At 41.6% G+C, this 15,157-nt stretch overlaps 1 protein-coding gene across 12 annotated transcripts in view; it reads right to left on the bottom strand.

Moving 5' to 3' along the window:
- Window positions 1–15,157, bottom strand: part of ASPH (aspartate beta-hydroxylase) — a 207,705-nt gene that overhangs the window by 4,285 nt on the left and 188,263 nt on the right. For all 12 annotated transcript variants that reach the window (XM_073331031.1, XM_073331032.1, XM_073331035.1 and 9 more), the window contains 3 exons: window positions 8,593–8,728; window positions 7,659–7,750; window positions 4,010–4,143 (listed from right to left, as the gene is read on the bottom strand). In XM_073331031.1, the coding sequence (XP_073187132.1) occupies window positions 4,010–4,143; window positions 7,659–7,750; window positions 8,593–8,728 (362 nt within the window). The remainder of the gene's footprint in view (window positions 1–4,009; window positions 4,144–7,658; window positions 7,751–8,592; window positions 8,729–15,157) is intronic.

Here is a 15,157-nt window from a genome sequence, read left to right as displayed (position 1 = left end):
TCTCTCTAAATGCATACAGGAATATACACTATATATATTTGTATATATCTTTTAGGGATCTGAGTCTAGGAGGCATTGAGCATCCACCCTTCTCAATTATCTGGATACTTTAAATCAAGTCTTCCCCCCCGCCTTTTTTAGACATGTGCTATTAGAGGATAATGAAGAGATGAGCAATAGCCAGCAACGTGGTTTTAAAAGAAACACATCATGTCAAACAAACTGGATTAAAAAAAACAGAATTACAAAATTAAATCCTGGTTCATACTTAACGTCAAGAATGTGAGTAGACTCGCTGCATAAATCTTTGCAGGATCGGAGCCTAAGCGCGTGTCTACAGGGGAAAGCTGCACTAGCATAGTTTATTTTGGTATAATTATGCTGATATAACTAAATCAAAAGTGAGAGTCCAAGCTGCTCTGTCCATGCCCTTTTAAACTACAGTAGAACCTCTGTTTTAGGAATTGGGGATTGAGGCATTTATAACATCAAAAAATCATAAAACGGAACATTTCAAAATGATAGTAGGTTTGGTGCATACATTGCAGCACTGCAGCACTTTCTTCTTGTCCTTCCACCCACTGCAAAGTGATTTCCAATGCCCTGAAAGCATTGGAACGTGAAGGGATGACAGCTTGTTCTTCACAGACATCACTTTCATTATGCGATTTTTTCCCCCCAATCGGGAACAATGGTTCATATGTCTGGTCATTTTAAAGACTGGTGTTCATAATACCGTGGTTCTACTGTAGTTTGCTTGCTAAGCGCTGCTTCCATGGAGTGTGACACCATATGGAACAAACACATAGCACTCTGAGTGGGTATTCCAAGGTGCAAAGCATGGCTAGATGGGGAAAGTAAAGTTATTCCAGTGCAATTTTCCCATGTAGACATGGCCTTAGGCAGGGAACACAGTAAATATTACATGTTTTTTATTTTAGTGCAGAAAATGGATACTCTCTCACAAACCATAATACGTACAATTCGTTCAAACTGGCTTGTGTATGAGCAGTCACATTCTTTAACAACAAGCTGAAGAACAAAACTTAAAAGGACAATGGTGAGAAGCAACGTATCAGAAGCAAAGGTACCTAATCGGTTGGAAGGATCAGAGTTAGGTTCAGTTTTAACATCTTCAGTAATGACCTTGAGAAGGAGTTTAACGGCATGTTAATTAAGGTCTCAATATTGCAAAGTCAATGGGACACTTGAGTGAGTATAATCGTCCTTGAGTGTGTATCACTTTGCAAGACGAGAGCCTTAATTCTGAGGTGCTGAATTAAGTATTGCAAGTGAGGACAAAGAAATAATACAAAGGGAAGTTGTGACACATGGCTAGAAAGGGTTAAACATCCTGCAAAATAAATAACCCACGGAAGACATATGGGGAGATAATGTTTGTGTTTTTGTACATTCACATATGTATGAGTAGGGTGGACAATGTAACCAACAGTCCCTGTCTATGCTGTATTCTGATAATTTAGAGGTCAAAAGAACATACTAGCATGTAAATGAATTGTAAACACAGGATATCTCTATTCATCTCTCTTTGACATGTACTGTGAATGGTGGAGGAACAAGCAAATGTCCTTACATTAATTTGTACAGCTAAGTACTGGTGATGGACCTCCTTCAAAGCCATCCTATAACTACCTTTTGTTCCCTGAGGAATTCCAACTTGTCAGAAGACATGAAATTGTATAAAAGATCCTTGGGTCCTGATTCTGTCATCTCAGATCCGCTTAGACTTCATCAGGGGAAGTTTGAGTCTCAAGTCTGAGGTCCCAGTTAAGCTGGTATGCCCTGAATAGGAGATTTGCTATATACTCTCAGCGGAAGTCTCCTTCAGCAGTAATGCTGTCCACCTTCTCCTTCCCATTGTTTCGCTATGCCTCAGTTTGTATTTTTACCCCAATGTATTAGGCTGCATTTTTTCAAGCTGAACCTCATTTTATTTCCTGTCCATGTTTTAATCTCTTTACCTCTGTGACTGGGGCCCTAGTGGGGAGCAAGCTGTGGTCATTCAATTATGCAAATAATGGGGCAGACAATCCCCATAAAGATGGTTCCAATACCTAGATTCACCAAGCCAGCATAAAACAGCTTCTTTATTACCTCACTGGTTACTCAGAAGTCCAAACAACACAATTCCCTTAAATATTGTCATTTGGGGCGGGGGGAGGAATTGTGTCTTTGGTAATGAATATTCAGCTTCCGCTGAAGTAAACTGGAGCTGTACATGTCAGTGTAGCAGAACCTGGCCCTTATACATTAGTTTTACATTTTTATAAGTGAATTTAGTGTGTACAGAATGTGCCAGACTCAGAGCACTAGGGACTGAAACCCTCTCTGTACAGAGTAGTAACACCACCAGCTTCCCTGTGCTTCGCTGACAAGTACCAGATGTGGAGGGACCAGTGCAACAGGTGAGAGGGTAGTTCAGTCTCCATGCCACTAAGCTGTCTGCTCAGATTATGACAAATAAGGATGTCAGTTGTGATCATGGATTGAGAGTTGTGGACACCGGTACGCTCGGATCTGGAATGAGACCCACCACTTTGTTTCACACAGGTCAACGAACAGCCATTTGATGACTCTCAGTGACTACTGCCCTGAATTCACAACAGTGACCGAAAGGTGGAAGGCTCCACGCTCATTAACAAGCCTCTAAGCCATCTAACCACCACTCCCTCCTGCCCAAATGTGTACAGTACCTTCAACCTATTTCAAATACTGAGCCGGAAAGCTGAGAACAAACGTATTCATCAGTGATTAGACAAAATATACTACATTAGCTGTAATGCTGACACTGTGACGGACTATTTAAATGAGGTACATGCTGGCAGGAGTCCTATCACTTCTGCAAACAGCTAGATTATTAATAGTTGAAAACTCCTACTCTCAGAATTCTACAGATCATCCGCTCTGGTTGGTTTACAGAAGACTTCACTCAGCTACATGTTGTCATGATGCTTGATGTGTCATTCCATCACCAAATGCATCTCCACAGTAGCAGCATGCACTCAGATGCTGTAAGAAATATACCAGCTCTCTGAAAATTCCTAGTGTAAACAACAGAACTCCAAGGGGCGGGGTTGGGGAGGGGCGGCTTCTGACTCAAAAAATAAAAATCTATAAGTGAAAGGCAAATTTTTCCAAGTTAAGGTAATTAAATTGCTTAACTTTCCATTTTGTTAGTTTTAGATTTTTGTGATTTTATTTATAATGCCATATGCAGGCATCAGATGCTACAGCTTGGTCTTTCATATTGTTTCTCTGGGGATTATGTTCCCTGAGCTCAAATATCTAGTTATTGTTTTTTAAGGTGAGCAAACGGATATTGAACAGGTCTGCAATGCAACGTAACTTTTCCTAATAGAAAGCAGTTTTTCTTCTTAATGCATTTTAAACTTAAGAAAACTTTTTATCAAATCCACATATTGGGCTAAATCCTCCACTACTGTAAAATCAGCATAGCTTCACTACCTTTAACTTCAATTGAATTGAAGTCAATGGAGCTATGCCAATACGTACCAGCTGAGGACCTGGTCTATATGGGCAGACTAGAGTGCTCTTTATCCACAGCAGTAAAGAAGTAAACAGAGCTGCGGTGAAGAATCTAGATTTTGCTGATCAAGATGACTGATCTCCAAGCAGGGGAAAGGGAAAAATGGCATCGCTCTTGCATTCAGCTGGTAAATGTCATTGGATTAACGGCCTGTGATTCAAAGCCTTTGGGCTATGGACACAGTTACTAAGAGAAAAATGGCTGTGGCATGAAAGAGCAGGTTTAATCTCAAAAGAGTGTTGGGTCACTGCATGACAACTGAAATTCATTTATTTGTAACAAGTTCTAGGGACCAAACTGCTTGTTATATATTTTAATTGAAGACCCCTTTGCCAGCAACCCAAACACATCAGAATTGTCTTTTTTGTGTTGTGGGTCACATCTGAAAACAGGTGCACCCCAATTCTTTAAGCCTTAGGGATGAGAAGGAAATAAACATACCTGTTCTCCTTGGCACATCGAATTCTGCAGCCTTCTTTTGGTATAACCAAGCCCAAATGCATCCTCAGCCTACAGTTAGTAGGCCCTGTGTGAGGCCAGACATGAGTCCCTGGGTGCATGACGGAATACTTGATCTGCAAACAGAGATACAATTCTTTAATCAGGTCATTTTCACTAACCTTCTACTAGAAGAACAGAACTTTACTACAGCTGATTCAAGATGAGTCATGAGAGCCCAGCATTGCAGTATCCAGTGTGGCTGGAGCTGTGTCTGACCCCAGATATTAGACAGACTAGGTGGGTGAGCGAATATCTTTTATGGGAGCAACTTCTGCTGGTGAAAGAGACAAGTTTTTGAACTACACAGAGCTCTGCTTCAGATCTGGGAAAGGTACTAAGGCTATGTCTACACTGCCACTTATGTCAGTATAACTTATGTTGCTCAGGGGTGTGAATAAACCAGCCCATTTTCTTGTGAGAGTTCATCTGAGAGCATAGCGATTGTCTGGTTTCACCCACATAGCTGTTATTGACATAGGCATCAACTTCTCTTTGCACTGGTGGGTGATCGACCCCCACCCATCCCGACTCCACCCCTGCCCCGCCCCCTCCCGCCGTTGCCCTGTCCCCACTCTAACTCCTTCCACAAAGTCCCCACCCCACTCCGCCCCCTCCCTGCCCCTACTGGACTCCTTTCCCAAATCCCCACCCCGGCCCCACCTCTTCCCCTGAGCATGCCACTTTCCCCTTCCTTCCCCCTCCCTCTCACAGCTTGTTACATCGTGAAACAGCTGTTTTGTGGCAGCAAGCACTGGGAGGAGAAGCGGGGACGCAGCATGCTCAGGGGAGGAGGCAGAGGTGAGCCTGAGCGGGGGGATGGGGCAGGGAGCTTGGCTGCCAGTGGGTGAAGAGCACCCACCAATTTTTCCCCATGGGTGTTCCAGCCCTGGAGCACCCATGGAGTTGACACCTATGGTTATTGGGGCATTTAGTGCACTGGATGAGGTACACCACATGTTGTGACAGGTATGTGTAGGACCCATAGATTTTGAAAGCTGTGTTGTGTGGGGTGTTGATCATTGTAGCCGTGGAGATCAGTCTGCGGGTTTTACATCTATTGTTTTAGCAGGGTCTGGTGCTGCTTTGAGTTGGTGTGTTTCGGTCTGTGGGAAGCTTGCTTCTGATAATGAGCTTGGAGAGGTTGCGGGGTTATCAAGGTTCAGGAAAGATTCTTTCAGGATGGGTCACCACTGAGTATGGGTTATAGTTGTTTGATGATACCTGTGTGGGTTCCAATGGGGGTGGTATGTAACAACTAGGGTGTGCAGTCAGAGGGGTTTTTATTTCTGTATTGAAGTAGGTCCCCTTGGGGTCTCATGGAACAGGCCACCCAAATATCCCAAGAGAACCTTCTTCAACACAGAGATAAAACCCCGATCAACTGCACACCTATGGTCCCACCCTGGAACACATATGGGGTATCATCAAACAACTTATGCCATACATATAATTAATAAGTACTGTACCACACATACATTATTAATATATAACATCCATAAAACTGCATTAAAATAATGTTACGGTTGTAGAGTCAAGCATTCAAAACTTAGGAAATGCAGAATTAAATCTGCCCACGCTACTTTATTTGACTCCGTTATGATATGCGATAGGATAAAATCTTTATATGGTATCACATACTATTTTTTCCACAGGATCTCTGTCTTGTTCAGAAAATGAGTAGTTAATTATTCATTTTCCCCCCCTTATTCAATGTGTGTTCCCAGACTTTATTTAATGCACACCATCCAATCCCTGTGCTGAATAAAAAATTATGAATTTCCTTACAGGTGTTTCTACAATGCTCTCCTCATAATATATGAGTGCTTCAAAAACATGAACGAATTTATCTTTACAACACCCTGTGAGTGTATAACTTTATTTTATGGAAAGGGAACTGAGGAACAGAGAGAATTCTTTAACAGGGTACTAAATGGGAGGAAGCAGTAGATGAAATATATCTTGCTTTTAATGAGGTTTTTGACACAGTCCCACACAACATTCTCATAAGCAAACTAGGAAAATGTGGTCTAGACTAAATTACTATAAGGCTGGGTGCATAACTGGTTGAAAGACTGTACTCAAAGAGTAGCTAACAGTGGTTCACTGTCAAACTGGGAGGAAGTATCTAGTGGGATCCTGCAGGTGTCTGTCTGGGATCTGGTACTGTTCAATGCTTTTATTAATTACTTGGATAATGGACTGGAAAGCATGCTTATAAAATTTGCAAATGACACCAATCTGGGAGAGGTTGCAAGAACATAGGAAGATAGGATTAGAATTCAAAACAACCTTGACAAATTGAGAATTGGTCAGAAATCAACAAAATGGAATTAAATAAAGACAAGTGCAAAGTACTACACTGTGGAATGAAAATACAAATGGGGAATAACTGACTAGGCAGCAGTACTCCTGAAAAGGATTGAGGGGTTATTGTGGATAACTAATTGAATATGAGCCAACAACATGATGCAGCTGTGAAAGAGACTAATATCATTCTGGGGTGTATTAACAGGAGTGTGGTATGTGAGACACAGGAGGTAATAGTCCCGCTCTACTTGGTGCGAGTGAGGCCTCTCCAGGTTATTGTGTTCAGTTTTGCATGCCACTCTTTCAGAAAGATATCGACAAACTGGAGAGAGGTCAGAGGAGAGCAACAAAACTGATAAAAGGTTTAAAAAACCTGACCTATGAGGAAAGGCTAAAAAAAAGGGGTCTGTTTGTCTTGAGAAAAGAAGACTGAAGGGGGACCTGATAACAGTCTTCAAATAGCTTAAGGGCTGTTATCAAGAAGTGATCAATTATTCTCCATGTCCACTGAAGGTAGGACGAGAAGTAATGGTCTTCATCTACAGCAAGGGAGATTTAGACTAGAGATTAGGGAAAACTGTCTAACTATAAGGTAGTTAAGCACTAGAATAGGCTTCCAAGACAGGTTGTGGAATCCCTGTCATTGGAGGTTTTTAAAAACAGGTTAAACAAACACTTATCAGGGATGGTCTAGATATACTTGGTCCTGCCTCAGCAGGGTCCCTTTCTGAGGTCCTTTCCAGACCTACATTTCTATACTTCTTTAAATTTGGAATGCTTGACTTTGCACCCCTAGCATCCTTTTAATGCAGTTTTTGGAAGCAACTTCCTAATTAAAACATTGAAAAAAATGACATTTCATCCTGTAGAATCATACTGACCTAGCTCGGGCCATCAGCTGGGTCTGGACATTTAGATCCTCAACTAACTGAGTAATTGGGAGCAGGAATAGGCTGTTACTCTCTATGTGGACCAGGCACTTGGCAGGGAGATACACAGCATCCTGTGGTGAGTCTTAAAGTTGCCTTCCAGAAGCAGAAACCTGAGGAAGGGCAATGGAAGCAGCACTACTACCTGCCTGCCATGAGGTGAATCTTCACGCTGACCCATGAGCCAGATTGGTGCAAGTGGGTATCGTTTATAACTCCCTGAACCAGCTGCAGTGGATCTGGCCCACGGAATGAACTCTGCTCTAGTCAGTGTCCCCTATGGGTACAGTACTCATCGGCATCACCTTGCCCCACCCTCTTGGATTGCAGTAATGAAGCATGTCAATAAGTACCTGTCCTCTTCGGCACCCTGTAGCCTCAGGGAATCTTTCCAAGAAAGCACATGTTTTAGGGACGCCTTTACAGGCATTTTCATTTTTTCTTCCTAACAAAACAAATTGGCAAGTGAAACACTAAATGAATAATCTCTACGCTTCCCACTCACATAAGCATGTTTCATCCAAAGATTTCAAAGAGCTTTCTACAAAAGCCAGGTAAGCCTCACTGTCCCCATTTCACAGAAGCAAAGAGAGGATAGACACTGAAACTAAAGCAAAGAGAGATGGCTTGCAATATTATCAGTTTAAGTTATAGCACCCTGCTTTTAAATCATTCATTTAGGGTATGAGTCATAAGACAATGAATGAGGCTCTATGGGGAAAAAGAGATGAAAGTGACTCCCATTAAGACAAACTATACCTCAGTGTTGAAATGATATATTTTAAAGTTCTTTCTAATGTGTAAATCCCTACACTGCTTAAGGTCATTCCAACATTCAGGCCTCCCACATCACAGCTCAGAGAAAGAGCAGCTGGTTTATGAAAACATATACTGTAGCTCATATCATTTCTGAATGACAGAATTTAATCTGGTTGGTGACAAAAGACTGGAGATACATTTTTTCCTTCCCACCTTCTCTCCATCCTCTGGGCTGATTTGTACTTGTGCACTACTGACTTTGCTAGAACAAAATCTTGGCAACTTTGCCAAGAGATGGGTATTGTGGTGTTGGATTCTGCAGGTGCTCCTGGGCAATGTGATTTATCATAAAGAATTCTTGCTCACTATGCTCAGGGTGCAAATTCCACAGGCTCAGATGACGGTTCCAGAAACTTAACAAAATAGCATTGGTTTCATAAAGCTATATTACTATTTCTTATTACAGAATATGGAGTGAACGAAAGGGAGGGGCCAATGAGAAGGAACACTAATAAATAGGTTACTTACCTTGCTGCCACAATGTGAACTGGCTCCAATCTCCCTTTTCTCGCAGGTTCTCATCTTCAGGTAAGAAGAGGCCTTTTCCTTTATCCATCACAGAAAGCCCTTCATCACGAATAAGCTTCCAGGTTTTTTCTAGGGACTGTAGTGAGAACCATCATTATTATTCTGAGAATTTGTGTTCAGTTTTAGCACCTCTTTAGTTTTTCTGCTTCTCTCTCTTTTTTTAATTTAACAGCAGTAACAGCGTTCATCATTGTCAAGTTTCCTTACTTTCAGTTTTTGTGAAGGCATTTTAAGGCTGTAAAAACAACCATCATGTCATTCTTCAGATTCAATTACTTTTGTATCATAATAATTTCAATAATCCCCAGCCAGCTCACAGACTGGCCCCCACTTTAATTTGCTTTTTCATTAGCCTAAGGGCTGTGTAACATATCATTTTATATTGCAAGCTAACAAGAGTGCTGATGATCTGTTCACTCTCAGCACACTAGTACTTGGCATACTCTCGAGACAACAAGCCCACTACCATAATCTGAAACTCAAAGCGACCAACTGAGTTTTACGGTTCAAAGTGGAACAATATAAGCACTCTACTTAACTCTGCAATTATAAGTTAAAACTTCAGTGAGGTCTACTAAGCTTCATTTGCGCACTCTGATACCATTGAAAAGGAAGATAATATTTGACTTGAAATTCCAGCAGAAGGATTATGTACACAGTCCCTGAAAATGGTGGAGAAGTTTAAATCATAAACATCTATCCTCTTTTTAGCCAGTATGCATTCAAAACTGAATCATTCTTCAGAAGTTAGTATGAGAAATTTAAAGCTCTACTCTTCTCTGCTTCCTTAGGACATTATATTTGCATAGAATCTTATAATTTACAGAATTAATATTCTAATTGTAGCCAGTAATTTTAATCTTACAGTCGTATAAGTGAACACAGTAACAATTGGACCTAATGATACAAAAATGATTTCTATTTCCCAACCATTTACTTTGTTCACTGAACCACATTTTGCATGAGCAATTTTGCATTTCCTCCTCCAATTTTTGAAAACAAAAGCATTTGTGTAGAATATTTTAATTCATTTCAACATGCAACATGGGCTCTTACTGGTTCGTCTCCATATCATCTGTTTGAATGTGATGGGCTAGATGCAAGGATTGCTATGTGAAATTCTAAGATCTGTGTTCATGCAGGAGGTCAGAGTAGATGACCATAATGGTCGCTTCTAGCCTTAAAATGTGTGAATCCATGACATTTCCATTTCAGTCCAATGGCTGCCTTGCCACTTGACTTTCTTCAGTTAAGTGACAGGCAGCAAGCGGAGCCCAGAAAATGGATACCTTGATACAACTGCTAAGTGAAGATGTGATTATAGCATGGGTAGGTATGTTTGTGTTAGCTTTAATTTAGCTAGTACAGGTAACAATAGTAGTGTAGACATAGTGGCACCATCTAGCAACCTGAGTACATACCCCAGCTGGCTCTGAGAGCATGCCAGATTGGTGCCAGCTTTGCTAGAGATAGTATGCTAAAAATAGCAGCGTGGATGTTGCAGCATAGGCGGCTGCTCGGCCAATCACCCAAGCTTGTACATGGGGGTCGAAAAGGTTAGCTCAAGCCAAGCTAGCACCAGTCTGTCTATTTAGACTAGGAGGCACACTCCCTGCTGCAACATAGACATACCCGGGAGGGACTGGACTCTGATTGCTATGCCATGCTGAAGTCCATGCCACCACATCTACATAGATATTATTATCTGGCTAACTAGATCAAAACTAATCTGGTTGTGCCTTCCCATGTGACAATCAGACCTTCACTTTACAGCACAAATGTATCTAAAGAGCTTTAGAAGTACAATTCCTAGAATTCTCTGGGTTTTCCACAATAAAATGATTGACTCTTACCAGCTCTTTTCTGAGTGTGTGTGCCAAGATCTAGGAAAATTAGGATTGTACTTCCTGTCTATTGTAGATCTCCTTTTTTTTTTCCAGTGGCTAGGAGTCTCTCTCTCTCTCTCCCTCTCCAATATAAGAGACAGTGTTCGCAATTACTGTGCTTCCTACTGTGCTCATTGTAGCCTCTTTTCAGGTGGGGTTCACTACAATCTTCCTGTATACTTAACTCCAACAAGAAAAAAAATCATTTTCCAACAAAAACTACAGAAGCTTTACTTTTCTTATTGGGGCGGGAGGGAGGGAAGCAAAAGTCCAATGATCAAACAAGTTTACAGACTCATTGCCAGCCATACATTGGTAAAAATACTTTACGCCTTCACTGCTTGGGAATCCAGGAGTATATGAGGGTAGAAAACATCCTTGACACATGCATGGGCAACAGATGGGTAAATAGAGGGATCAGATGCAAGCCTGATGAAGTCCTTTAGAGATTTCACCCTTCCACACTAGTATGACCTACATAGTGTCCAAACAGATGAGAAAGACTGCACTGCTTAGGTCTGATGGAAAAGACAGAGCTGAATTTAGAATACCGGTAGTAATGTAGTCCTAAATAGCTCACAGGCTTCCTAGTTGCCTCAGATGCATATCAAAGAGCCCTGCAAACCCTAAAGCAGGGTACTTTATGGATATGCAGTTTCATATCATCCGCCTCTGAGACTTTTTGGAAAGGCTAGAATGGAGCACTGAAGACAGTGTTGTTAACCCAAGCCAGGATCGGCAGGTGAGTTAATACCAATTCATGTTCAAAGCTATAAAACGCTGTTGTTCCAGATTAAAGTACTATCGTGAATAACTGACCACCTATTGGCAGGAACAGAGGAAGGACACCAATGCAGCTTGACTTTATACAGGCCATAATTTAAAATAATACAGGTCAAGAAAATCAGAAAACTCTAAATGGTGCCAAAGGTGCTTTGTGACAAATGCCTCAATCCTCTGGCCCAAAAAGGAGAGGCTGAGACTGGGCAGTGATTAGCTAGAATATCAGTATCAAGCATTTCTTCCATTTGAGCAAGGATCTAATGCAAAAGGTCTGTATCTTTCCCTCCCAAAAGGAGATATTGTTAATCCCTGACAATAACTGGTCCAGCACCCATCTCTTGCTAATATGAAGAGCATGGGTCTATATCACAGCTTGTATGTAGCATCTTCCCTACCACTTCTAGAGGTTTGTAAGCAAAACAGGCCAAAATTCAACTGGAAGGTCCTTTTACTTTCCTTTTAAGACTCTGTCTCCACAGACCTGCGGACAAACTGATTTGAATAGAACTGAATATGTCTGCAAAGCAACTTGATAATTCTTCACTACAAGTAATATTCACATCCGTCTCTTATCAGATGGAAAGTGGATTCAGGAGCCTGAGCACTACGTGGAAAAGTTCAAAAACAGCTCGGGGTTTATCTCCAAGACCCTGGTTTTGAAAACACCTACACACATGCTGAACTTTAACTATGAGTAAGGCTGCGAGTTTCTCAGGGAGGTCACAGATTCTGTGACTTTCCGCGACTTCTGTAGTGGCCAGCTGCACCGGCCACTGCTGGGGCAGTCTCAGGCCACCACCACCACCCCAGCAACAGCAGGAGTTTGGGTGGGGAGCTCAGGGTTGGGAGTTGGGGCGCGGGAGTGGGTGAGGGCTCTGGGTGGCATTTACTTTGGGGGTGGGGATAAGCTCCCCAAAAGTGGCACTTCCCCTTGGCTCCTAGGCCAAGGGGCTCTGTGCACTGCCTCCACCTGAAGGCAACACCCCCGCAGTTCCCATTGGCTGTAGTTCCCAGCCAATGGGAACTGCAGAGCCAGCACTCGGGGAGGAGACAGCACGCAGAGCTGTGTGACGTCACCATTTCCGGGGAGGTGTGGAGCTGGGTAGGGAGCTTGTCAGCCCCGCCAACTCCCCCCCCCCCCCCGCCCTCCCTGCCCCAGCACCAGTCCCAGGACGCCCCCTCCCCCAAACACCCACAGCACCCCTTGTGTTGCCCCCCTCCCCAAGATTTAGTCGGGGGTATATAGTACAAGTCGTGGAGAGGTCACGGGTCGTGAATTTTTGTTTACTGCCCATGACCTGTCCATGACTTTTACTAAAAATACCTGTGACTAAAACGTAGCCTTAACTATGAGTAGTCCTGTTGAAGTCAAGCACATGAGTGTTTGCAGGACTGGGACCAACTGTCTTGCTGATATTCCAAGTACTGGCATTTCCCAGGAAAATATTTAAAATTACCATACCGTATTATTTGCATAATTTCAAACAACAGGTTAAGACGAGCCAACTCTTTTGAGTTGTGATCCAATCTTGGTTCGAATCAAGAATCCAAATGTGAATAGTATCTTGAGTACAAGCATTTGTTCAATAAGAGCTGATTTCTATAAACCCCTACATGTTTTTTTCCTCAATGTCTTTTTCTTAAACAGTAATTGCATCTTATTATTGCTTTGCATCTGATTACACTGTAGATTTTAATTGCAAATACTGTACTACACCTGAGTATGGGTTCTCTTCACTTAATCTTGATTTTTAGAAAAAAAAAAAGAGTACTGAACACAACAAGAAATCCTCACTCTGAGTTTCCAAAGCCTATTTAATCTATAAACATCACCAGTGTCACAAAATAAATGTTTAATGCCTTTGCTCTTTGCAAGACAGGCCTTTCCTTAAAGTCTCTACCCACTTTTTTATATTAAACAGTTACTCCTCTTAATTTACAACTTAATTTCACCATTCAGTTTTAACCTTTATCCTTTGTTTTCTAAACCATTTCAAACCTAGGTGTCAGCACGACCTGCAAAAGGTTCTATTTAACCACCCAGCACTCTTTTCAAGGCCAATTATGGATTGGGGATATGTGGTAGGGTAGCTACCGCTTTCATTTTCTTCCAGCTGAGGATGACTTGAATTTCTTAATTAGTAAAATCCACATTGCCAGAGAAAACAGAGAGTACATGATCTAGTTTAATCAATCATTTCCACTCAGTGTAGTACATTGCTGGCAAAGTATTACTGGGATCCTTTCCAAATGTCAAAGCTACAATATAAGGAAAGAACAACATTATTGTGTTGGTACGTATTTAGGACTAGTGAAGATTATTTCAGGATACAAAAAATGGCTTACCTTTTGTACATTTTGAATGAGAACTAACTCAACAGAAAGTAAACATATATTGGATTTAAATAAAAATACCACACAACGGTGCAATGAATCAAAAATATCCTGCTACATGCTAGCAGAGGGGCAACTAATTGCACCAAGGAAAGGTGCCAGCTGCAGAAGCAACTTAGTTTGCTTTTCATTCAGAGACGTATTTATTCCTTTCGTGGAGACTGAAGAAGAAAGGAGGAGTTTCCTGCATCTTATTAGGGCTTGTCTACACTGGCACTTTACAGCACTGCAACTTTCTTGCTCAGGGGTGTGAAAAAATACCTCATGGAGGTGGGTTTTTTTTAAGAGCACTGGGAGAGCTGTGCCACAACTACACAAGCCACTATAAAGCGCTGCCGCGGCAGGGCTTTAATGTTGCCAGTGTAGACAAGCCCTCAGAATTCAAATCGCTCAAATACTATGATGATGACCGAGACAGACATAGAAAGAGCAATATTACCAGCATACCTACTTACCAGTCACTCAACAGGCTCTTTCCATGCAGCTCGTTTAGATTCTCTGCCCTCTAGGGAATTGGAGGCTTGTCACCAATTAGGCTTGTCCCTATTTTTTTCCAAGGACCCTCCAAAGCTTAATTATTAAACTGTATGCAGCAGTTGCAGGGGCATTAACCCCTTGCTTACCAGGCATAAGCATCCCTTGAAATGGTAATATTTTAAAATATGCTTATACTCATTTTTGAATATTCCCTGGATCCTGGAATTAGCTGTGTTATTGTAAAGTAAAGGAAAGGAAAGTGACTATTCTCAAACTAGGAATACTAGAAAAAGGCATTTTCCCCTAAGCTCTTTGTACACTGGGCAAGACAAGACATAGTTCAATTCTCATTCCCATCCCAAAGAAACCATAACAGAACATTAAATACGTTTATGGTAGTCTAAGCGACAAAATGGTACTGTTTTGAACATGGCTATGCACTGCTGTGTTAAGTAATACAATGAACACATTATAGCAGACAGTGTAGATCAGGACAAACTGTGTTCAGCATTGTATCACTAATAATGAATAAACCCTCAGTGTGTAGAATTTAATCACTGTAAAGCTGCCATAGTACTGAATATGGTTTGTTCTGGTCTACACTGACTGCTAACTTGCATTCAACAATACGTAGAACAGCTCTGAGGGAGAAGAGGCCTGATTATCTACTGCCTGGCACCTTGTGCAGCCATGTACCCCTGTGCAAAGAAAGTGTCAAACTCTTTCATTCCTGTTTGGTTGCAATTTACATCCATCTCACATAGATGTTAAATGACCATATAAGATGCAAAGCAGGGAAGAATGATTACAGATTGGTTTTCATCATGTGGGATGGGGAAACAACTTGCACAGATTTTCATCCTTTTAACAAAAATTTAAACGGAAGTCAGAATGTCTTTGAAGTTAATAAAACAGCCGTTTTTATTAACCTTGTTACCACCGTCTCGGGAATGCTACTGCACATT

The sequence above is a fragment of the Lepidochelys kempii genome, chromosome 2 (assembly GCF_965140265.1).
Source record: "Lepidochelys kempii isolate rLepKem1 chromosome 2, rLepKem1.hap2, whole genome shotgun sequence".
Lineage (NCBI taxonomy): Eukaryota > Metazoa > Chordata > Testudines > Cheloniidae > Lepidochelys > Lepidochelys kempii.
Note: the sequence above shows the minus strand (reverse complement) of the source record. Positions and strands in the feature narration are given on the sequence as shown.